Here is a 24,311-nt window from a genome sequence, read left to right as displayed (position 1 = left end):
AGAACATGAGAATGGGATAATTTGAATAATCTATTCTAATATTATTACTACGCGTGTTCATGCAATGTCATTATTGCATGAAATGGTCAACGACGTTTGAATTTTGTCAGTTACGAGGCGGATGTGTTTACTAGAACATGGAAATGCAAACGCTAATCACATTGACTCAAATAATGCAGGCAAGAGTGGAAAATGAAAATGCTATCGTGGGATTGCATAGTAATTTTCACTTTAGAATGAACTTTTGAATGTTGTCAGTTACAAATCAGCGCATGATGTATTCAAATGTATTGATTGTAAGTCGCTTTGGTATAAGGCGTCTGCTAAATGCCAAAAATGTAAATGTAAATGTAAATGCATGACTTGAAAATATAATGTCAAATGGCTTTGCATGGACATTTTAATATTGACAAGCGAATGTGCATACCAGGTACATGGAAATGAAAATGAAAATCACATGATTGCATTTGAATTTGAATATGGACAGAAGGAATGCATGCACAAGTGGAACATTGCAATCTCAAATTGTACATTTTAAGAAGAAAACAAGTCCAGCCAGAGTGTGATGTCACGTGACCAATAACACGGAAGCGAAACTTCCACCATGTCTCTGCAAGACTTTAGTTTTCGATCCATGAAGACGAGACCATTCCTCTTCCAACTCCGACGCTGTGCCTTCTAGTAGGTAGGTTGTGTGCTTTATTCATTCATATTTGACATGTCAGCTTTCTGAGCATATTACCTCCACAGCTCTGCTAGCGTTTTCCCTTGTTATGTATTGTGCACGATTCGTGAGCTTAGAATGATAAGGTTCTATCTCCGTTTAGGGCAGTTCAGAGATATTGAGCGTCAAAGTTTTGACATTCCATTATGTTTTGTGAGATGGAACCTTTGTATTTTATTAATTACTAACTCAAAAATGTCAACATTTAAAAAAGAACACCACACAGGCAAACATACACCAAATGGATCAGATTATGTAAAAAACTCAATTTTAACAAAAACGGAGAGAACCTTATAATTCTAAGATCACGGATTGACTAAGTCAAGTTGTTTTTGAACATAGGTGGTCATTGGCCAAGACGCGCCAGTCTTCTCAAGCCGACAAGTGGATATTGACCTTATTCATCATAACTGACCCCTCTGTCTGTCTAGTCACACAGAGAATGGCTGACCTTCTCAATCCCTTGGTCGTGATCGGTGTGGGGTCCAGCTTTGCGTTTTCTGGCTTGTTTTATCACTTATACAAAGAAAAGAAAGTGGAGTTGGAGAAACTGAAAGTAAGCAGATATACCTTAACGTTTGGGCACACATGCTGCAAAACATCATTATGCAAACCATGCTTCATTAAATGGATTGTGCAATTTCAGTTACAATGAAAAATGTTAATATTTCTAGAAAATACCAATCTTCAGCCCAGATGAACACTTGGTCAGACTGCTAAAGGCATCCCCCCACAAAAGACTGCAGTATGTTGCTGTAGAAGGTAAGACTCCACACTACAGTATCGTGAGTTAGAATTATAAGGTTCTATCTCCATTTTTGTCAAAATTGAGTTTTTTACATAATCTGATCCATTAGGTGTTTATTAATGCCTGTGTGGTGTTATTTTTAAAATGTTGACATTTTTGAGTTAGTAATTCATAAAAGACAAAGGTTCCATCTCATAAAACATAATGGAATGCAAAAACTTTGACGCTCAATATCTCTGAACTGCCCTAAACGGAGATAGAACCTTATAATTCTATGTAAGACATCTCTGATATAGGCAATGCTACAGCTGAATCATGTTTTTGAAAAAGAAAATCAAACCCAGTGACGTAGCGGAGATGAGAATAAGTGAACAAGAAGATGTTGTTTTAGGGTTGGTCCAGGCAGATGGTGAGCCTTTGGCCAGTCGGTTTGTCCCACGGTGCTTCGGTGTGATCCAGAAGATTGCTGTGCAGGAACACTGGAAAGTTTGGAACTCCCTCACCAGAACATGGTTTGTGTAGGCTACTTGTGTTTTACCTGTGATCCTTTGTTGTGTTTTAGGTAGCCTACTTAGTGGGGTTGTATTATGCGGTGGCTGGTGCAATCACATTCCCCCTCTGGGGATTAATAAAGTAATATCTTATTTTATTATCTTTTTTTTCTATTTTCAAGAAATAGCCATGTAATACAGTAATGATATTGCTCTCTGCTCTGTAGTGTACTATGGTACTAAGATAAAACATCATTGGAAACCATTTTGTCTCCTCTCAGGAACTCCAGAGAGATGAACAGAAAGGAGACCAACAACGCCGTGCCCTTCAGCCTGGTGTGTCCGGGGGCCTACATGACTGACCTCTATGTGAAGGTGCAGTCTCCACTGGACGCCTCTGGGTGTTACCTGGAACGGGTGCACCGCAGAGTGAGGCGTGCCGAGGAGGGCCTGGTGGACCTGGTGGTTCAGGGCCTCAGCGGCAAGAAACCTGTGGCGCAGGAGGAGACGGAGGAGATCCTGCGCGTGGGGACCACTATGACCGGGTTCGGGGAGGTGGTCCTGGAGGGCGGGCAGGTGATGAGGTTGCAGGCTCCACAAGACGGCCGTCAGTTTGTATTGGTGCCAACTGACTATAAGAGCTTCATGACGAGACACGAAGACTCGGCTAACATGTGGAAAGGCCTGACTGTGTTGTTTGGGATCACAGGGACCTCTCTGTTGGCTGGAGCGATTCACAGTGCATTTGGACGACAGGGTGGCAGGAAGGACTAGGCCACTGGAGATCTGGACAGTGGGTGTTCTTCAGCTGTGATGATTCCAGTTGATTGTCATTCCGGGCCAAGGTGATACCAAATAGTTTTTAATCATAGGCTGTGCCATACACTAAACAACAGTTAAGTGAATAAAAACATAGTATGAAACAAGACCGGGAGGGTTAGTTGACAATACCCAACTCTACTGTAGGTTCCAGCACATGGTGTTTGTTTGCCAATTATTTGTATTTGTATTTTTTGGTTATCAGAATTGTTCTGAACTCTTGTTTGAATAATGAATGAATAATGCTTTTCAATCATTCCTAGTCAGGTTAACTGAGGATAAAGGGACATGTGGGATGTGTTAAGATGCTTCCTAAATGAAATGATTAAAATCTGTTTTAGATTAATTTACCTTGAGCATTCTGCTGGCACTCTAATGTGTAACAATTGTGTTGTTTAAATGTATCTACTTAATGTCAGATGTGCCACAGTGACTGCTATGAGCTGCTCTTTATATACCTGGGAAGTGATATGGCTGTGATGTGTCACTGACCATCAGCAGGGGATGTAATGTATATTGAAGAGTATACTGTATTACTACCTCTTCTATACTGAATAAAAACTGAGTGGGTCAATAAAAACACCCTCAGGCCTAATTGTTTATTTTATTTGTCAGTACTGTACACAAAAAACTGTTAACACTGAGATATACATTGGTGTATTTTATTCATTGGTGTACTAGTGTATGTCAGTCATTTATTAAAATACAACTTTTTCCTCAAATAATTGGCCTCAATATTCGTTTCAGATAAACACAAACCATGTAATTAATTGCTGACCTGCAAGTTCAGTGAGTTTCATAATGCACGTTTGTACAGCAGTACTCTCCATGTTCTAATGTCCTCAATGTTTCTATCATCCTTTTATTAGCTTATTGACATTCAAGATAGCAGAAAGCCCTTTCATCTTGTGACATTGTGGGAAATGTGTCAGTTTGCGTTGTACAAAATTAGTTAATATATCGACAACACCTAGAAGCCGTCACAGGAAGCCCAAACTGACTGCTGTGGCAGATTCTAAATGCAGATCCAAACTCCAGTTCCTCTGAACCAACACACAAAACAGTCTCAAGTGGTCAGAGTCTTTATATTTCCTCCTGTCCTTCTCAAGTGCGACTCTTCACTCGCCATCCTCTTCAGATGACTCCTCTGCCTCCTCCAGCCACTTGATGAACTTCTGAAGCTGTTGACCATAAGCACAAAAATAAATAACTGTATTTATGATTTCCTGTAGTTCATTTTCACATCTCAATGTAAGTGGCACTAAATAACACTAGCACAGAGACCATAACAAATATGAAATACAGCCTATTATGGTCCTGTGAATCATAGAGCAAGGTGTTAGCAACGCTACGATTGTGGGTTCGATTCCTGCTGGGATCATCTATACAAAAAAAGATAGTCTCACTGTACTGTACTAAGTCACTTTGGATAAAAGCGTCTTCTAAATGGCATATATTGAGGTATTATGGTGTCAACTTTGACAAGGACAACATGTGTGTGGAATATGTCTTCATATTCTCTGTCAAACCCCCTTCCTGAACTCACCCCCTGGTTCTTGCGGAGTTGTCTGCTCTTGTCCGTGGTGGCGCCCTGGGAGAACCAGCGCATGATGGCATCCTCCTCCAGGATCTCCAGCTGATACATGTTCATCAGGACCTAATGGAGCAAGGGAGCGACACACCACACATCATACCCTACAATCATCATCTCAGTACGCACAGTGAGAAGTGTTAGTAGGGATTAGATTAGATTCAACCTTTGTCATTGCACAGAGTGCAACGAAATGTAAGTTCTGCTCTAGGCACAGGGTCAGCCATAGTCAGCGCCCCCCTGGAGCAATTAGGGGTAGGCACCTTAGATATGATGCCAGCAACCCTCCAGTCACCAGCTCACATCCGGCTCCATCCGGAACATGAATAAGGAGATGTTACTATAAAAAGAGTGTGTTGATTTTGACACACTCACCTTCACCATGGCACTCCAGTGGGTCTCCTGCTCTAGGAACAGCTCCTCTACGGCAGACAGACAGTCCAGGTGGTCCTGCGCTCTCTTGATGTAGTTCTTAAAGACAGGCGACCACTTCTTCAACAGCTGAGAGGGTGTAAGAAGGGAGAAAAGAACGAGAGATTATTCTTCATCTCTCCATCCCTGAGTCTATTTCTGTGAGACAGTGTTTTTTTCTCTCATACTCACAGGCAAAAGGAGAGAGGTGTACTGGGGGGTGGTGATCTGTGGACCCTGCTGTTGGAAGGGATACTCCAAGACCACCCTGGTCAGAATCTGATTAACCTCCTTCAGCGTGATGTTGTAGGCATACCTGTTATATAATAATAGCATAATCATTATTACTAACAGCTCTATATAATACTGTTATTATTCATCAATTACTATTATAATAACAAATCAACATCTTGTTTCTTACTTTAGAGAGTTGATCTCTAGTACAATGTTGTCACAGACGATATTCTCCTCCAACCCTCTCTGCAGAGTCCCAAGGACCTCCATCTGGAATACTACACACCACACAGAGAGGCAACGTCAGAGGGAGAGTTTGTAGAGGTTAACATTTCTTTTCGCTGTTGCTGCAGTGAGATGGCTGTAACACATCACCTTTAACATCGTCCATCTCAGGTGACACACTCCGGCTTCCTGGGTCCTGGGAGCCTTCGCTGGCCTCGCTCTCGCTCTCACTCTCAGGGTCAGGGTTCAACACCAGTCCTGGAAGAGAAGGACACAGAGGATACAAACACCTGACATTGCCTGCTGTGCTAATGAATATGGGAGTTGTAGTCTTTTGAAAGTGAAGAAACCGTTACATAGCAGCCCAATGCATATCGTTGAGTTCTCCGTAATTAATACATCATGCCAAGACTGAAGTCTTACCCCATAGACACTGGGCCAGTTCGTCATCCTCGGTATCGTCCAGACTGCTGGGCTTCCAGATGTAACCTTTACCTTCCGCTCCAACCTCAGCAGGGATGAACGCTGCACAGGACAGGTTACTCAGCATAGGTTCACAATGCTTTGCTCACTGACAATCATTTCTCTTACTGTTGTGTACGATTAAGGCATAAACTGATTCGCACAACACTGAATGACAATTTCAAGGTATAGGAAATAGGATGGCTTTGTTTTTTTAATAAAAATGATACTAATCAACGCAGGAAACATTACACGCAAAGTCTGAGTTAAAGAGGCAACACATACCCTTCAGCTTCGTCTTGTCTTTACTGTCTCCGACTTCTGCGTCGTCACTGAGGAACTCGTCATCGTCATCCTCGTCCACCTCTTCTGGATGGTGCATGGACACCACGGTGCCTTCTGGGAGGGAGATGTTTGGTCCAATCACCACCTGCAAACATTGTTCAGATCAGGTGTATTCCGATATTTCAATGAGCACCAGCAATGTAATAAAGTCCTTGTGTTATAAATCTATGATCCCTTATTTTCAGACGGGTGAAATGTCTTCATTTAGAGTCTATGACTGACTATGATTTGGTTGCCTGAACCTTGCTTACATGATATGCCAGGACACACTGCTTGTTTAGCTTGACGCCGTCCTTCACCACGGCTCCATCACACACCACAGACTGGTTGATCTGCACATTGTTGGTTATGTGAACGTCATTCCAGATGTAGGCGCGATCCAGCACCACGTTGTTCCCTATTGGAGGAACGTCAAAGGAAGGTTTACCTAACTGAGGGTATACTCACAATGTATTCCATGGGCAATTATTCAGAAATACTTTCAATAATGGCATAAATAGTATTCATACAGACTTCTTTAATACTTTATGGGCTGGTTTCATGCACGCAGATTAAGACTAATCCTAAACTAAAAAGCATCCTCAATAGAGATATTCCATTGCAAGTGTGATTTAATCCTGGACTAGGTTTAAGCTTTGTCTGTGAAACCGGCCCATTAAGACCTTCGTTAAACAAACAAAAAACTACACCACAGCACCCCCGTCTCTGACCTATTGTGCAGTTGTTGCCGATGACACTGTTTGAGATGGAACAGTTGGTCCCGATGCTGGTGTCACAGCCAATCAGAACGTTCTCCTCCATCTGGCTGCCGTGCCCCAGGCTGACCCCTGACCCCCGGTAGACGTTGTGGCGGGAGTGTGTACAGCTCGGACCCTCCTGGTCCGTGAAGTTAGACTCAGGGGTGATGGGGTAGACCCAGCGACGCACCATGTCCGAGGACACAGAGTCATACATGAGCATATTGGAAACACGGGCACCGTAGCCGTCCTTGGTGACGTACATGTGTATCTGGTTGCCTAGGATCTTAGGAAATCGGGAGGAAATGTTATATTTGTTGTCACTAACAGGCAGGACAGGTATACATGCTGTGCAGCATCATTGCTTGAGCAGTTTGAATAATATTAGCATGTAAATCATACCTCTTCATTGACCAAAAGCCCTCTTACGAAATCATTCCTAGTTTGGTAGTCAAAGTTGTCTGTGAAAAGCTCAGCAACCTGAAAAACAACCACAACCACAACCACAATTGTCACAGTCTACAGCACCTAGGTCAGGAGGAATCATACCTGTGTTCCATTTCAAGCAAGGCGAGGGATTTCAAGCAAGGCGAATACAGTAGTGTCATTGAACCAAGTTTGAGACACTAAATTACCTGCGGGGAGCAGATGCTGATGTGACAGTCCAGCAGATCATGTCGGATCTCAAACTCATCACTTGCACTGTGGAAGATGTTCTGCGTAGAAGCAAAAGATGGCATGTCAGTCCAAGTACTGCTCTTCATTTTCACATTATATTCATACAAGGAATACATGTTATAGACATTCAATTTGAATTACATATAATAAGAGAAATGCTGGTACCATAGGGAACTGTAGCTTCTTTAGCCCCTGTGTCTTCTGGTAGTGAAGAACCCGCTTGCTCTTGCTGTCTATGGCAACAATGACGTCATCCTCTTCACAGCGAGACTTGTGACCGGGCGAAGACTCTTTGAAGATCATGCTCATTACTGAGCTATTCTTTTCCATTTTACGCCGATACCTTCAAGGACAAATAATGCCCAAATAAGGCATCACACATTCAAATCATGTCATAAGACAGCAGAAGACCAAGTCAATCTACATTATTTAGCTGGTGATTTAGATTTTTTTCCCTCAAAGACCAGAGAGATGATATCCATATGACATGCGGAAGTGGGAGCTCACCTGTGCTCTTGCAGGGCCTGGCTGACATCAATGTTTGACACCACATCTCCATAGACAAGCACAAAGTCCCCACGGACCAACGCCTTGGCATCGACATCCCTCAGCACGTCGCCAAGGGAACGGTACAGGTCCGAGGTGATGATGTGGACCACATTGGGAGAGGTGGGGCGACACCATTTCGATTTCCTGTCGAAGGAAAGTGGATTATTGCAACAGAACAGCACAACAAGTGAGGAAGATCGAGACTCTGCTGGAGTCAAAAACACTGACGTTTATTTGAATGTTGTTGATGTTTCAGCCAAGAAGAGCATCATGAGAAAGTGAGGGTGCTTACAGCAAGTGGTCCTTGATCTTGTTGGACATCCAACAGCAGAAGACGAATGTTTCCTGCACCCCGGTAGAAGTGAGGAACTCAAGAGTGTAGTCGATCATGGCCACATTGCCCAAAGGCAGTAGAGCCTGGATGACACACACACACACAGCAGAGATGAGATTACTACTCAGTGCAACTTTGACACTCAGGGAAGAAAGTTTAGTGGTTTAAAGTGATCTATTATTATTTATATGTAAAATACTTATAATAAATCACAATTGTGAGACAACTTGTCAGGTTTGTATGCAAGTATGTGTGTAGACTCACTGTGCTGATCATGCCAACTGGAAGTTCTCAGGCTAGCTAGCAATGGGCAACATGTGGTTCCCTCAGCCAGATGGTCAACAAGCATACACGTGAGATTAAAACAAAAGTACTTGCTAATGCCAAAGGTTTTTAAAAATAACTTACTGAGTGACAACGTATCGTGTTGCATGAACGAGAACAAGGCAAACCGACCTGGCTAGCTGCTAGCACGTTAGCGCTGTTGTCATCCTGACCTGACCATCATGCACCCCCACATGACCAGAACACTTACCCTGGGCTGGTCTTTGGAAATGGGGAAAAACCTCCGGTTGAAGCTGTCAGCGATCAGGACAGCCTGCAGGGGCTGTTCCTCTTCCTCCTGCTCAGCTTTCCTACCTGAGCTGCCAGGTAACCCAGAGCTGGCCCGGTTCTGTTTACCTCTACCTGCCATGTCTGTCTGACGTTCCTCTGTTTCCACTAGCGAACGTTTCGTCAGATAGTAGAAACTACGGTGTCCGCATAGGAACAAGTCATTTCGGTTACGGTACGATAGCAAACGCATAAATCAAAACTGAGCCCCAACTTTCCTTTTTTTTTTCAAGTATTTTTATTCAAAAGTTACACAATACAATATGATTAAACATGTTGATTTTCATATATTTTTTTTTTTTTTTTTTTTTTACAAATTTCTGCCCAACCCCAAACATTTCCTGCAGGGCCCTAAAGTCACATTAGTACGGAGCCCCCCTGGGGTCACCTAGGAGAAAAATAAAAAAAAAGAGTAAACTGTGCGCACAGTTTAGTAAACTGTGGCCTCAGATTCATAAACTGTGCGCACAGTTTAGGAAACTGTGGCCTCAGATTCATAAACTGTGCGCACAGTTTAGTAAACTGTGACCTCAGATTCATAAACTGTGCGCACAGTTTAGTAAACTGTGGCCTCAGATTCATAAACTGTGCGCACAGTTTAGTAAACTGTGGCCTCAGATTCATAAACTGTGCGCACAGTTTAGTAAACTGTGGCCTCAGATTCATAAACTGTGCGCACAGTTTAGTAAACTGTGGCCTCAGATTCATAAACTGTGCGCACAGTTTAGTAAACTGTGGCCTCAGATTCATAAACTGTGTGCACAGTTTAGTAAACTGTGGCCTCAGATTCATAAACCGTGCCCTGCCCTCAGTTTCATAATTACTCCGCACTTGCGTAAACCGCGCGGTCTCACCTTCATTTCCCTGTATTCAACTGCAGCTGATAGCCTGGACCGCAATGGGTAAGCCAACTTCTTTGATAGTGATATAAGTTAGATATTAAGCTTTGTGCTTTTATAATTTCCACGTTTTACTGTGCATTGTTTGTGTTTTTCATGCAAAAACCTCAGCGTTGCCAGCCACCCGTCCGGCACGATAGCCTACATAGCTTTCATCGGCGGTGTAGTCAGTTATGGGTTGCGCTGTTCTATTGTGCTTCAGTTCTTATGTTATACCGTTATTATAGTTCTTGAATTGATTGTTTGGGTCTGCTGTAGGCGCGTGGCAGATTGCACAGGGGGCCCATAGGTTTGAAATAATTTCAACATTTTAGGATTTAAAATGTAGGCCTACCCCACCCCCTCCCAAATCTGTGACTGAATCGCATATGCGCATCCACTGCGCGCTCGTACCTAGTTAGGTTTGGTATCGTTTGCAAGCATACAAATGAGGCTTTGACGTGATATCAAGCATGCAATGACTTGAAATAGCCAGCTCTTGTCAGTGCCACAATAAACACCAAGCCAAACCTTAGAAGTGTGTGCATATGTCACATGACTGCCAGCGCGATTGTCATGAAACGCAACCTAGTTTGATGCCTTGTCCATTTCGAGGTAATAGATTGGCCATCCAAACTGGGGGCGTTCATTATGAGCCGCTTGATAGTAGCCTGAGGCAGAGCCTACTAAATCCAGTATTTGCAGTGATTTGCTTTGTCTTAGTGGGAGTTTGGTGGTAGTCGGCTACACTTAAGACTACTGTAGCCTATAAAATAATGGAGTTATAAGTTATTTATAGGGGGGGGGGGGGTCATTTGTGTTTTGTTTTTAATACATTTTAAACTGTGCCCAATGGTAGAATTTGCCAATACACTGATACATGTCATGGGGAAATACTTTGTCTTCACAAAGCCTCATGTAGTGGAAATCGGTAGTATTGTATTGCCAGGTGTCATATTCAGGAGGTAAAACACAGTTTGGGTACTTGGGTCCCTGGAGTCTCCATTCAAGGCAGAACCGCCTAGTCCTATCAATACCAAAATCTTTGTTGAGTGTACTGTATGTGCTTTGTGATATTAATATAATTATCTTCTTTGAGTATCTTCTAGTACATGTTGAGATATTGAAGAACTGATTCAATATATATATATATATATATAGGCAAAGGTAATATATATGTGTACTTTATATATGTGTATTATCTTCAGGTAAAATGTATACCTGTAGTTCCTGTACTTGTGGAATAACACTTATTTAAACCCCCCCAAGTTAGATTTGATTTATTGCAGCATGAATAAGCATTGTTCATCTTCCCTCTTCTTTGTGCTTCTCTCTAGGCAATATTTGAGTGAAAAGCTGGACGAATCAACTCCCTCCACCCTAAGTTCTCATCAGCAGTCTTTTTTCATCCTCCTATGGATAAGCTGGAGTTAATAAAACTATACTTTAACCTGGGCCTGAACTACAAGAACATTGTTCATATTTTGAGCACAAAACACAGGATTGTTCTCAGCTTGAAAACCCTCAAACGAATCCTGAAAAAGAATGGACTGTTTCGTCGACATTTTGACAACTTAACAGAAACGCTACAGTTCATAAGGGAGGAGCTCCAAGGCTCAGGGTCTCTGCATGGGTACAGGTGGATGTTCACTAAATGCAAAGAAAGGGGGTTGCGTGTACGGAAAGAAGATGTCCGCTTAATTCTATCCACTCTTGACCCAGAGGGCACAACACTCAGATCTCATCTCATACTCATCCAGGTAGAAAAGCAGGTAGAGAATCAAACCCTGGTGGAGAAGCAGGAGCAGAACCAAATCCAAGTGGAGAAGTAGGTGGAGAGGCAGCTGCAGGCGGAGAAACAGCTGCAGGCGGAGAAGGTGTTCCAGTGTCAGACCTTGCTTTACAAGATAGGTAGACTCTCAACATTTTTACTTTTAGACTTTCATACAGTTGACCCAGACTCAGCAATGGATCAAGCTCCACTTCGGTGAAGTCCCTAATTGTGAAATCAAATTCATTCAAATCACCAAGCTTACTTTTCCCGTGAGGGAAAAAAAGGGCTTTTCCTACTTCAACCAACTCTGCCATTGTGGTGTTCTTTTCTGCTTGTAGGTGTCTAGTGCCGCCTCCTCTTTTCCCTTTCACTTGATTGAAAGAGCCCCCAACTTTTTCAAACAACCCCATTTGGTAAGTGCGCTTCACTTTGGAAGCATTTTTGTTCCCCCACATTTTTCCAGCGCGATCATCCCCTTCAGTGTTTTTGGTTTTGCAGGCCCGTTTTCCAGAATAAACATCTTCAGTGTTTTTAGTGCCCCGTTTTTGTTTTAGTTTGGACATCAACCTTTCTGTAGCTTTGGAGACAGTTGTGGTGGTTCCTTCAAGTGCAGCTACTTCTCTTCTGCAGTACTGCCGAATAGCTATCCGGTCTCCAATCTTGGGTACATAACTCATTAGCTCGTCATCTGTCATCCCATGGACAGCATAGCAGTCAATCTGAAAAACAAAAACATTATGGAACTTGTGCCTCTCACCCTCTTTGCATGCCCTCACCCTCTTTCCAAAGTCCTGTGTGTGTGCCCCAATCCCTTTTCCAGTCTGGAAACTACAATATTCCAACTAGAAATACTGCTTTGTATGCTGCTCAAAAAAGTATGTATGCATACCTAAGTAAGTAAGTATAATATGTAAGTAATATGTAAGTAAGTATATATGCATACCTTTTCATTGATGAACGTTGAGATAACCCTCTCATCCAACCTCCGTTGCTCACGTAATAAGGTGATCCACTCTTTATCCAACTCATCCATTCTATCAAAGAAATACAATTCAGTGACTAAAAAAAGGTATGGCATCATCACTAGCTGTAGATGGACTCAGACCTCTCCTCACCTCAACAATGTATTTGAATACCTACAGTAATAGCCTACTGTAGATTTCTGAGTTACAAAACTGAACAGAAGTGAAAAGTGAATAAACAGAGGGAAAGACAAATGGTGAGGGGTAGGGAGGCATCAGCTAAGATGGATGAGATGAGAGGAAGAATCAAAGAAACACACTTCTGACTTACAGAGCGGAAGGCTACTGGCACAAGTTCGCTGGGAATCAATTTCTGGGGAGGAAAAACAGACAAACTGCATAAGTAACCATGCAAAAGGTACAGTTAAGTGATCATCAGTTATTTTAACCTTGATTTATAATCCTAGCAACACTAAATTCAATTCCACTCAATTATATTATTCTATTTTCTCCCTATATGCATAACTAAAGTAATCTTAATTTATCCAAAAATATCTAGCCCAGTCTAAGTAGCCTACATGAAATAAACATCTGTGTAGCCTAATGCAATATATTGGTAAAAATGTCTACAGAATTTCAAAATCTCATCTATAAACGTTGCTGCTTGGGAGCTGGTAGCTAGCCAGACAATTGTCCAGACAATTATTCAACAACCTAAAGGGCTCTGCACACAGCGTCCGATTTCTGTTGCGCGTCAACATTCCATTTTGAAGTTTGAATGGAAGTCTATGAGCATCGCATTTCAACACACACGGCCCCGATTTTAATCGCACGGCGAAAATTCGATTCCATTCATTTTGAATGGGAAAAAGCACAAATTTGACAGTGCGACAAAACTCGCACGCCGTGTGCTTTGTCCCATTCAAAATGAATGGAATCGAATTTTCGCCGTGCGATTAAAATCGGGGCGTGTGTGTTGAAATGCGATGTTCTCATAGACTTCCATTCAAACTTCAATTACAGATTTCGGTATTCGGTTACAGTAATAGAATCCTGGATGAATGTAAATACGTGTAATTTATGTAGGTTATAACATTAGTCTACTTACCAGTTACAACAACGTGAATTTTGGGAAAGTGGGATGCTGACTGTATGAACTTGCCGAACATGTGCCGCGGACGGGCAGGAGTAGGGAGTCCTCAGTTTACGTCAGGTGCGGAGTGATTTGCGGAGTGATTTGCGGAGGGATTTGCGGAGTGAGTTTACTAAACTGTGCGCACAGTTTATGAATCTGAGGCCACAGTTTACTAAACTGTGCGCACAGTTTATGAATCTGAGGTCACAGTTTACTAAACTGTGCGCACAGTTTATGAATCTGAGGCCACAGTTTATGAATCTGAGGCCACAGTTTACTAAACTGTGCGCACAGTTTATGAATCTGAGGCCACAGTTTACTAAACTGTGCGCACAGTTTATGAATCTGAGGCCACAGTTTACTAAACTGTGCGCACAGTTTATGAATCTGAGGCCACAGTTTACTAAACTGTGCGCACAGTTTACGTTTTTTTTTTTTTTTTTCCTAGGTGACCCCAGAGGGGCTCCGTACATTAGCATAGTAATAACATAACAAAAAAAACAAAATATTTTTAAAATTCTAATTCTAATTAAAATACATTTTCACACTGGACAATAATAATGCTGTTGTATCACAGCTGCAACCAGGTAACTACCAAGACAGTACATAATAGGATGTAGATCTACAGAGACAGGTCGTCGCAACATTACATGGACCAACACTAGAGAATGAATGAATGAATGAATGGTCTTTATTGTCATTGATATAGGGTAACACTGTGCTGTACTCTATGCTATGCTATACCTATTCTATTCTAGAGAGGTGACATGTCAGAAGCCTGCCCTCAGGTTGGAACTTCAGGGAGAGTCTTAAATGCGGTATTGCAATTTAGGGCCAGTGACAGTCTCAAGGAAATCATAGGTTTCTGCACTTGCTGCGGGGATTATTGTAGCCTAAGTAACAAACTGAAAATAAATTACGATGTATACTTTTTTACTTATTACTTTTTTTTTATTATTACTTATTATTATAGCCTAGCCCTCATCAACGCCCTTTGCTTTGCGGACTACCGTTGCTAAGAAACCTTTCCTGGCTGTCAGCTGAGCGCATCGCATTGTGACATAATAGACCACTGACGTATCACGTAATTATTGCGGCAATGTTTTAAAACACTTTGCACAGCTTCAAACAGAGCTGACACTGACAGACCAGCACTAAAACTGAGGGTTAGTAATTTAGTAGTAAAAGGAACCGACAGGCTATTGTTCTAAGATAATAATAATAATAATAATAATAATAATAATATAAAACAAATGCTCTTAGGAGGACAAATCACCTATCTGATTATAAACTGATACAATTACAATGCCATACTACTGCCATACACTACTGTGCAATTCTAAACCAAAAAGGCTCTAAAGAAAACAATTTTAGTGTTATTTGACCTATTATACTCTTTTCTCTCTCAGACTAATCATGTCAGGTACTGATGTTTGGGTTGGCTCTTGGAGGCCTCACAAGCCCAGAGGGCCCATCGCAGCCCTCTATAGCAGCCCTGGACCCAAGTATGCCTTGCCAGGGGCAACAGGTAAAACTACCTTACATAACACTCTGCTGAGAGACAGTAAGGACACTGAGGAGACTCTATACACACAAGTAAAATGCATCCATTCTCTTCCTCATCTTCTGTAATCTGTTCTCTTTGTCTCTCTTCACAGGTATAAATAACCACGACCCCAGGAAGCTCAAAGCGCCGGCGTTCAGTTTCGGAACACGCCATCGCCGGTTCACGCCTGACTGCTCCCCTGGACCATGTTACCTGGTCCCCTCCAACATCACCAGGATAGGGCGGGACGGGACCCCCGCATACTCACTCTATAGCCGCCCTAAAGACCCTCTGCTCTTCCAGACCCCTGGACCTGGTCAGTAATAAAGTCAAAAGCTTTAAAATCGAAAAGTAAAAGTCTCACCAACTAATCATGAATATACTATATCATATGTTTTGTGTTGTAGGCAGCTACGCCCCTGAGAGGTCAGGGAAGTCTGCCTACTATTCTGCTCCTGCCTACTCTCTGTCTGCTAGGAGCAAAGGATTCCGTAACGACCAAACACCAGGTAACACTCTCCAATGATATTCCATCACTGCAGATTTCACTTGTTCATATAGACTGACAGAAAGGAAGCAGTAGAATGTTCTTTGTAGACTGACAGAATGTGTTTTTCTTCCCTTGTCTTCTCAGGTCCTGCTGCATACATGCTGCCCTCAGCTAATGTCACCAACACCTCAGCTCCCAACTTCTCCCTCCGGGGTCGCAGCAAGATTGGCGGCTTCCATGAGGACCTGCAGAAGGTGAGTCTCACTCGTCAAGGGCTGTCACTTCAAGATGAAAATCCTACATAATATCATATTATGAATCCAGTTTCTCTTATACATGGTGGTGTGAACTGAAGTGTTAAATGTGCTCAATCGACCACAGACCCCCGGCCCAGGGACATACAGAGTGGTGGACCCCTGTACCTACATGCACAAGCCGCCCCACTACAGCATGACAGGACGCAACAGCATGCCTGGAGACACCACCCAAAAACCAGGCCCTGGAGCTCACCACCCCGAGCAGGCAAGTCTACTCATCTCATCTACTATTTACTTGTATTATAATATGCAGTAAATTACTTATTTTTCGAATCTGGAAACAATGGTGTGAAAGACCCTCGTGCACTAACCGCCGGTGTCTTATTTCTAGGTGACCTTCACAAGGATCACGGCTCCAAGCTTCTCTTTTGGAACACGTCATTCAGAGTTCGTTGCTCCGCTCATTGTGGAGGTGTCTGAATGGCACCTCTAAGTACCTCTCTCTCTCCTACCTTCCCCTCCCCAATCCATTTTACCTGGCAATAAATATAGCAGTATCAATACTGCTCTGCACTGAAGAAAGGAGTTAGCTCTCTGTGCCTTACTTTGATGGTTGCTCAGTTGTATGCACATTACAATAGGACTCCCAATTGTGCTGACCTAGAAAACAAGCTAACCTGACAATCACACTTGCCTGTCATTGGAAAAAAATGAAAAAAAGTGTTTATTTTATATTTATAATATATTCATACAATATTATGTGTTTTCATTATTGTGGTTCAATGTGATTTTGATAACTGAAAGCATACAAGCGTTGTGCATATGTGACATTGACAATAACAAAACAAGCAGAAACTCTGGTATATCTATCTGTGATCTACATTTTACTTCTACTTTTCTACCTTCTTCTTTTACTTGTGTCACTTATTTGTGTGATCTGGAAAAACATTTTGGCACATTATTGTTTTAATCTTTAATCTTTTTTTGCTGCAATGTATTAGGCTACAAAATGAACTTGACTTCATGATTGATATCGTGCCAAAGCAAGGTTTGTGTGACCACTGTCAGTATTACAACTTGATGACTTATCTACTTCTAATACCAAAGAGGGAGGGGTTTGATCAGAGATTGGTTTGACACTGATCTATTGATGTCAGATTCACACAATACGATTTATGTTCACTGTATTTGATGTAACTTGCTCCTTTAAATTGTAATAATCAATAGATACATGATCAAAGGTGACTATGGTTTATAAAGTATTATGTTTTCAGTTTGTATCATTCACCTACGTTTGTCGGTAAGATTTGTTTCGCTTCGTTGGTAACTCGAAATAAGAAAGGGACGGGATGAAATGAGGAACGAAGGGATGGTATGAGAAATGCTGCCAGGCAATTCTATAGACAGCCTTGACACAAGGGGCCTTCAAGCGTCTATGCGTTGCATAGCAACTAGGCAGCTGTTTGGAAAAACATCATGTTAGTAGTTACACCGGATTCAACAAGTAGACTGTCATGTTTTAACTATCGGAACATAAAGCAACGAAACGAAAACATGACCATTGTGATAGTATGTTAAGTAAGTCTGCGTTTCCGCGTTCTGAATTCGCTTTGGTATTGCGGCGTATACCGCAAAAAAGCACAATAGTGTGTACAAATTCACCAGAATGCAGGAAATTAAGTGTTAAATCCTCCTTTTTTCTGGGGGAGGACCCCCAGACCCCCCACTTGGTTGATGGTTGGCTCGTCAACCTGAACAGTTCTAAGAATTACTTTTAATACCACTTACAGTACACTGACACTAATGTTGAGAGGCACATTCCAGTTGTTACACTTGAGTATTCTTGCTTGAATGTGTATACATTGGTCAAAATAAGGTCAAAATAAATGAAACAGCAATTGTCCCCGTTTCTGTATTTCATCATGATAAAATGTATACATTTTTCCTAAAAAGTTGGAAATGTCCCCAGATTGCATCTGAGAAATCTGGTCACCTTAGGCTAAGAGCTAGCCTGCTAATCTCATAATAAGTTTGAGTTAGTAGCTAGCTACCTCAGTAAGCCGTTGAGAGACACAGCTGATAGCAGCCGAACGGTTGTTTCATCATAACGAGGGAGAATGGCTGGCAACGCCAGTGGCATCTCTGATCTGGACCAAGAGAAATACGATACAGACGAACAAGTCAAGATCATCTGCCTAGTGTGAGAGAAAATTATTATATGTAAAATAAATTTTTCTACATTTAAGATTCAAACTTTGGATATCTAGGGCAAAGCTATATAAACTGATTTCCTGTTGTAACCACACAATGAAACCAGTTTCTCTACTTGAAGCTTGACATTGGCTAGACAACAGACACATTTAAATGATTACAAAGATCTGATTGCTCTCTTTTCTCCCGAGATGGACCAAGCCATCTAGAACAGTTTTGGACTTTTGTGTTTCCCCAGACCCAGTACTCTAAGACCAGACTAAACCAGTTTGTGGCTATTGTGTTCCTTTTTCACCTTTGTGTCCCTAGGAGAAAGTGGGGGTCGATTCCCCCTTAACCTTCATCCCCCATCATCTTCCTCAATGTACAAAACCACACCCATTGCTGATGATTGGTCTAGACCCCACCCGAGGGCGGACCTCTTACAGAGAGATAATGAATGATCTGGACTTTTACGAGGAATTTTGAATCTTCAGATGCGTCTGACGAACCTGTAAACTTCCTCCTTCTGCAGAAGAATATTAAATATCTTTTCTTATACATCTTTAAACGAAACAGGCTGCTTTTATTGATAATTTGCTCTAACACTAGGCGACAGCGCAGTTGGTAAATCAAAGTAAGTCAACAAGCAGAATTAAGGTCTTATCAAGAGCGTGTCAGTGACAGTAGCAGTGCATAATAATGAAGTCTGCAGGCATCATTTGAAAACAGACACTCTTATGCAGCTTTATGCAACTTGACTAGAATGTCAGTGATTTCAGTAAGTATAAATAGCTGCTTTTGTGATAACCTCTACAGCAGGTTATACGAAAGGCGGAACACAAGGTGGCTCAACATTCTACTCGGACCCATTAGAGCGGAACACAGGTGGCTCAACATTCTACTCGGACCCATTAGAGCGGTACACCGCCGCTGGCTGAAGCGCGAATCGCCATTGGAAAAGAGACTTTGACCAAACTCTTGTTACTCTGACCAGGAAGGAACACGAATCAAAGCTACGCGTTGGGAGACGAGCAAAACTATTTTATTTGCCTAATCGTTACAAGGTAAGACTTCTGATCAGGAAATGTGTTGTTGATTAGTTAACTTAATAGGGGCCAGATTAAACAGCTAACGATTTGCCTGCATTAATACTTGAGCTTTGCGATACTAGTGTTGTTTGTTAGAATGGTTAACCTGAGCATGCTATTCATTCGTCTGCATTCTGGTTTTGCTGTATAGTTTTGAAATGAAAGCTCAAATGGTGACGTTAGAATTACAAGGTTCTATCTCCATTTTTGTCAAAATCGAGTTTTTTTTTTTTTTTTTACATAATCTGATCCATTAGGTGTTTATTAATGCCTGTGTGTTTTTTTTATTTTAATGTTGACATTTCTGAGTTAGTAATTAATAAAATACAAAGGTTCCATCTCACAAAACATAATGGAATGTAAAAACGTTGACGCTCAATATCTCTGAACTGCCCTAAACGGAGATAGAACCTTATCATTCTAAGCTCACGAAATGCCGCTATGTTTTTCTGGCGGTTCATGTTTCATCAAATGAAAGCTCAAATGCTACCACAACACAAATTAATTCAAGCAAGCCAGCGATAGTATATTCATATTCGGGGTTGCTTAAGTGTCGTGCATTCCTCTCCAACATTGTTTTTGGTCTACAGATATCAACAAAATGAAGAGAAAAAAGGACATTAGATCTTATTTCGCCCCCGGAAATAAAAAGGACAATGATGAGGCAGACTTGGAGACAGAGACAGATGATCCAGGTGTTGAGAGAGCTGCAGAGGAACAGCAGAGAGAGGACAGCACCACAGAGAGGAAGCCAGAGGACAGCACCACAGAGAGGAAGCCAGAGGACTTGTTGCTAGTTGGAGAGACTGATGTTCAAAGTGAGGAGGACACACTTCCAGAGCAGGAAGGAGAGACAGATGAAGATCCCCAGAGTGAGGCTGAGGGTGGCCTACAAGCAGGGTGGGAGACCCAGACAGACGGTACATGTGCATCCACAAGCATTGGACCATCAGGTTTGTGATGTGATGCCAAACATATTTGCCTGTATTCATATGTTGTGTATGCATGTAGATTTGTGTAGTCTTATAGGTAGATAGATCGATAGATAGTAGTGACGTGTTTCCGGGTCCAACGTTGGCTGAGGCGCTGTCTTCGAAATGCCGAAATAATAATAATAATAAATTATATTTATATAGCGCTTTTCCGAGGCTCAAATACCCTGACAATATGGAGAAAACGGGAAAGTATTGTGTCCCTTGTTGTATGACCAGGGGTGCAAACTTGTCACCTTTCTGCTAAATTAGCCGTTTTTACTTCAAAATAGGTCATCCACGCAAATCATGTAGATATGGCAAAAAAATATTTTGGGAAGGGTTTGGGGGTGGGGGTCTACGTCTCTTCCAAGTAACATGATGACTATTCTTCTAACTAATCTTCCTGTCTGCTAAACTCTGCTGCTGTTGAAATAACTTTTAGCTTCATGCAGCGAATTCTAGACAGTGTGGAGGACAGTCACAGTAAGCAACCTGTTTTCAACATAATGACGTGTTATATGGGTGTTAAGGTTCGGACCCCTGCTGAGACCACCATTAGTGCTAGTGCTATCCATTTAGCACCGTTAGTGCTAGCGCTTTCCACCTCGCCCCCTCCCCCCCAAAGTGTCACCTTTTTGGGCCATCACCAGTTTGCACCCCTGGAATAGATCCGAGTCTAAAAAACGAGTAAACTGTCATTCTACCGCTGTAGTTCACTGGTACTCTGGTGCGGAGAATTTCTGGTTAGGACCCGGAAATGGCTAAACGTCACTTTTGACGTCAGACTTGGTATTTCTTGATTGCTATGGTATATGTGCCTTATATGTTTTCGTTTGTCTTTCTCCACAGATATCAGCAAATGTGAAGAAGACCCACCGATGCAGCCGAACTTGAAATTGTTTCCAAGGACCTTGATGGGGGACAGGAGAAGGAGCTTCAAGGCGGCCTGGTACAACATTCACCCCTGGCTTGAGTATTCGAAACGATCAGACTTTGCGTATTGTTACGCCTGCAGACATTTTAGCCCTCCTAATAGCACAGACACAGTATTTGACTCATCATCCGGATTCAAAAACTGGAAGAAAGCAACCTACAGAGAGGGGGGTTTTGCAATCCATGCCAAGTGTGAGCGACACAAACAAGCGATGATTACATGGAGGGACTATCAGAGCGCTGGAACAACTAACAGAACATTAGCAGCAGACAGCCTGAAGCCAAACAAGTTAAAAAGGCACCTTGAGACAACACACCCCAATGATGCAAAGAAGCCACTGGCCTTCTTTAAAAGAAAACTTACAGAGTACAGAAAGCAAGAAACTCATATGACAAAAGCGGCATCCGTAAGTACCCAAGCGCAAATAGCGTCATTCAAGGTTGCACACAGAATTGCGAAGTGCAAGGAGCCGCACACCATAGCTGAGGAGCTCATACTCCCAGCTGTACTGGCTATGGTGTCAACTTTGTTTGGTGAGACAACCGCTGCAAAATTGAAGACCGTTCCCCTGTCCAACGACACCATTGCAAGACGCATAGGTGAGATGTCAGAGGACCTTGAGGAACAACTCGCAGAGAAACTACACAAACGTTTTGCATTGCAAATTGACGAGGCTACTGACAGTAATAAGGACTGCTTGTTTATTTCTTATGTCCGCTATGTAGATTCGGAGTCAATGAAAGAAGACTTGCTGTTTTGCAAGCATGTGACAGGGAGAGCGACAGCTAATGAGCTATTTGGGATTCTTGACACTTACCTGACGGAACACGGACTGAAATGGGAGAACTGTGTGGGGTTTTGCTCAGATGGTGCGCAGACAATGGCCGGGAAAAGGAAGGGACTGCAGGCGCTAATAAATCGCGTCGCACCAAACGCGCAATGGACACACTGTGTCATTCACAGAGAGGCGCTCGCATCCAGGCAGCTTAGCCCTGAGCTAAATGAGGTTTTGACCGAAGTGATCGGTGTTGTAAATTTCATCAAAACCCGCCCGCTGAAAGCACGTCTGTTCTCTGCACTGTGTGAGGAAATGGGAGCTGAACACTCTGCTTTGCTGTTTCACAGTGAAGCAAGGTGGCTCTCCCGAGGGAAAGTGTTGTCCCGAGTCTTTGAGCTCAGAGAGGAGATTCAGGTGTTTATGGAGGAGGTGGGAATGCACGAATCTGCAAGCAAGTTCAGTAATTTAGAATTCCTGATGAAACTGGCCTATCTCAGTGATGTGTTTGGAAAGCTCAACGAGCTGAATCTTCAGCTTCAAGGGAAAGACAAACACCTACCCCACCTGGCAGATAAGGGCAGCGCATTCACCAGAAAGCTGGAGGTGTGGGGCAGGCGCCTTGATGAAGGAAATACTGATCCTTTTCAGAACCTGACCGAGTTTGTAGAAAGCAGTGATTGTGATGCCACCACAGTGATCCCCTGCCTGAAGCAACACATCTCTTCCCTGGGAGCATTGTTCCAGAAATACTTCCCACACAACACTGCTGAGTATGACTGGGTGGTGGATCCATTCAATGCAGCAGGTTGGTAGGCAATTTTGATGACTAAATATAACTGTGACTATTTTGTGCTGTAGGCCTATATTTTATTAATGTTGTATGTATGTTACTAACTAACTACCTGGAATGGATTGTTGTAAAATTGAATCGTGTTGTGTTTAATATGCAATTAATTACAAATAAGGTATCTCTATCTGTAGCACCTGCTGATTTCAGCTCTGCTGAAGAGGACCAACTCATCGATCTGACCTCTGACTCCACCCGGAGGCTGAGGTTCAATGGTCAGACACTGAGTGAATTCTGGCTTGGTGTGGAGAAGGAGTATCCACTCATAGGGCAGAGGGCTGTAGGCATCCTTCTTCCCTTCGCCACATCCTATCTCTGTGAGGCTGGCTTTTCAGCTGTTGCTTCACTGAAAACAAAGTACAGATCTGGGCCCAACATTGAGCAGGACTTGAGAGTGGCAGTGTCAGGCCTGCTACCCCGTTTTGAAAAGATCTGCAGTGCCAAACAGGCTCATTGCAGCCACTAATGCTGTAATGTTATGATGTTCTTGATTGTTAGTGTTCATTTTCTTGAGAATTGTAATCGAAAAATATAGTTATTGTGTTCATTTATTATATTGTGTTATTTGTATTTTTTAGGTTTTTTGTTGGGAGACAGTGTTATGTGGTTCAGTTCAATAAATGTAAACTTGCCCCATGTTGTGACAGTTTTTTGGGGGTGAGGTGGGGCTCACACATTTTTTGTCCTCCCAAGGGGGGGCTTGACAGAAAAAGTTTGAGAACCACTGAACTAATGCAACACTGGCTAATGACCTAAACAAGAAACATAACCAACAGGTTAGAGAAAATCGTGATTATATAAAAACAATAGGGGAAGTGCTTCTACTTACTGCCACACAAAACATTGCTCAAAGAGGACACAATGAGTCCGCAGTCTCAGATAATGGGAATAAAGGGAACTTCATAGCAATTCTAGAGGTAATTGCTAACCATGACAAAGCTGTTAAAAAATGGTTGACTTCCGTTCATAATACAAGCAAAATCGTTCAGAATGAGGTTTTGGATAGAGTTGCAGACATGGTTCGAACTGAAATTATAGAAGTGAAAAACAGTGAAGTCTTCAGCGTCATGGCAGATGAAACCAAAGATCAGCTTTCTCTAGTACTCAGGTACTATTTCAATGGAGCTATCCATGAGAGTTTTCTCCAGTTTGAATCTGCTGAGAGGTTAGATGCAGCAGGGCTTACTGAGAAAATAATCCACATATTGGAAAGTCATGGTCTCGAATACAAAAACAACCTTGTAGGCCAAGCATATGATGGTGCTGCCCTCGTGAGTGGTAAGCATTCAGGGGTCCAGGCTAGAATTAAAGAGCAAGCAAAGTATGCCTTTTACATCCACTGCAATTCCCATTGTCTAAATTTAGTTTTAGTAGATACAGTCAAAGCTGTCCCGGAGGCAGGGGAGTTCAGAAAAACTATATGTTCACATCTGGGTCATACGTCCATCCTAAATGGTTAACTATACAAAGAGAGTTGTATACCCAGAGAACTCCA

The 24,311-nt window shown here is 42.4% G+C and overlaps 4 protein-coding genes across 4 annotated transcripts; 3 read left to right on the top strand and 1 right to left on the bottom strand.

Moving 5' to 3' along the window:
* Nucleotides 1–521: 521 nt before the first annotated feature.
* On the top strand, nt 522–3,250 carry mul3 (mitochondrial E3 ubiquitin protein ligase 3). The gene is made up of 5 exons (XM_080546698.1): nt 522–685; nt 1,156–1,280; nt 1,399–1,486; nt 1,864–1,984; nt 2,245–3,250. The coding sequence occupies exons 2-5, from the start codon at nt 1,167–1,169 to the stop codon at nt 2,735–2,737; spliced, it is 816 nt and encodes a 271-aa protein (XP_080402824.1). The 5' UTR covers nt 522–685; nt 1,156–1,166; the 3' UTR covers nt 2,738–3,250.
* Nucleotides 3,251–3,419: 169 nt separating this feature from the next.
* On the bottom strand, nt 3,420–9,045 carry eif2b5 (eukaryotic translation initiation factor 2B, subunit 5 epsilon). The gene is made up of 16 exons (XM_080546687.1): nt 8,884–9,045; nt 8,307–8,431; nt 7,973–8,158; nt 7,631–7,808; nt 7,423–7,503; nt 7,190–7,267; nt 6,761–7,073; nt 6,302–6,447; nt 5,991–6,135; nt 5,667–5,768; nt 5,394–5,501; nt 5,206–5,296; nt 4,977–5,100; nt 4,749–4,874; nt 4,329–4,439; nt 3,420–3,963 (listed from the first exon to the last, which is right to left on the bottom strand). Exons 1-16 carry the CDS (start codon nt 9,040–9,042, stop codon nt 3,901–3,903), a joined length of 2,136 nt encoding a protein of 711 aa, XP_080402813.1. The 5' UTR covers nt 9,043–9,045; the 3' UTR covers nt 3,420–3,900.
* A 6,080-nt stretch (nt 9,046–15,125) lies between these two features.
* Nucleotides 15,126–16,495, top strand: LOC308172116 (ciliary microtubule associated protein 1B-like; the record flags this gene model as incomplete). Its single annotated transcript, XM_080547026.1, has 6 exons — nt 15,126–15,237; nt 15,368–15,575; nt 15,667–15,764; nt 15,890–15,999; nt 16,127–16,267; nt 16,394–16,495. 6 exons carry the CDS (start codon nt 15,126–15,128, stop codon nt 16,493–16,495), a joined length of 771 nt encoding a protein of 256 aa, XP_080403152.1.
* Nucleotides 16,496–18,119: 1,624 nt separating this feature from the next.
* On the top strand, nt 18,120–23,282 carry LOC308172115 (protein FAM200A; the record flags this gene model as incomplete). The annotated part of the gene is made up of 5 exons (XM_080547025.1): nt 18,120–18,200; nt 19,111–19,114; nt 19,874–20,203; nt 21,107–22,774; nt 22,951–23,282. 5 exons carry the CDS (start codon nt 18,120–18,122, stop codon nt 23,280–23,282), a joined length of 2,415 nt encoding a protein of 804 aa, XP_080403151.1.
* Between the last annotated feature and the right edge of the window lie 1,029 nt (nt 23,283–24,311).

This window comes from Nansenia antarctica (genome assembly GCF_963989245.1).
Source record: "Nansenia antarctica genome assembly, chromosome: 16".
In the NCBI taxonomy this organism is placed as follows: domain Eukaryota; kingdom Metazoa; phylum Chordata; class Actinopteri; order Argentiniformes; family Microstomatidae; genus Nansenia; species Nansenia antarctica.
Note: the sequence above shows the minus strand (reverse complement) of the source record. Positions and strands in the feature narration are given on the sequence as shown.

What these genes read in the sequence shown, in the direction of transcription:
- mul3 (XM_080546698.1), top strand. Translation starts at nt 1,167, where the DNA reads ATGGCTGACCTTCTCAATCCCTTGGTCGTGATCGGTGTGGGGTCCAGC. An exon ending in GCAGTATGTTGCTGTAGAAG is followed by an intron (nt 1,487 to 1,863) that starts GTAAGACTCCAC and finishes ATGTTGTTTTAG; the next exon opens with GGTTGGTCCAGGCAGATGGT. An exon ending in AACTCCCTCACCAGAACATG is followed by an intron (nt 1,985 to 2,244) that starts GTTTGTGTAGGC and finishes GTCTCCTCTCAG; the next exon opens with GAACTCCAGAGAGATGAACA.
- eif2b5 (XM_080546687.1), bottom strand. Translation starts at nt 9,042, where the DNA reads ATGGCAGGTAGAGGTAAACAGAACCGGGCCAGCTCTGGGTTACCTGGC. An exon ending in TGAGATGGACGATGTTAAAG is followed by an intron (nt 5,297 to 5,393) that starts GTGATGTGTTAC and finishes TGTGGTGTGTAG; the next exon opens with TATTCCAGATGGAGGTCCTT. An exon ending in ACTGGAGTGCCATGGTGAAG is followed by an intron (nt 4,440 to 4,748) that starts GTGAGTGTGTCA and finishes TTGCTCCATTAG; the next exon opens with GTCCTGATGAACATGTATCA.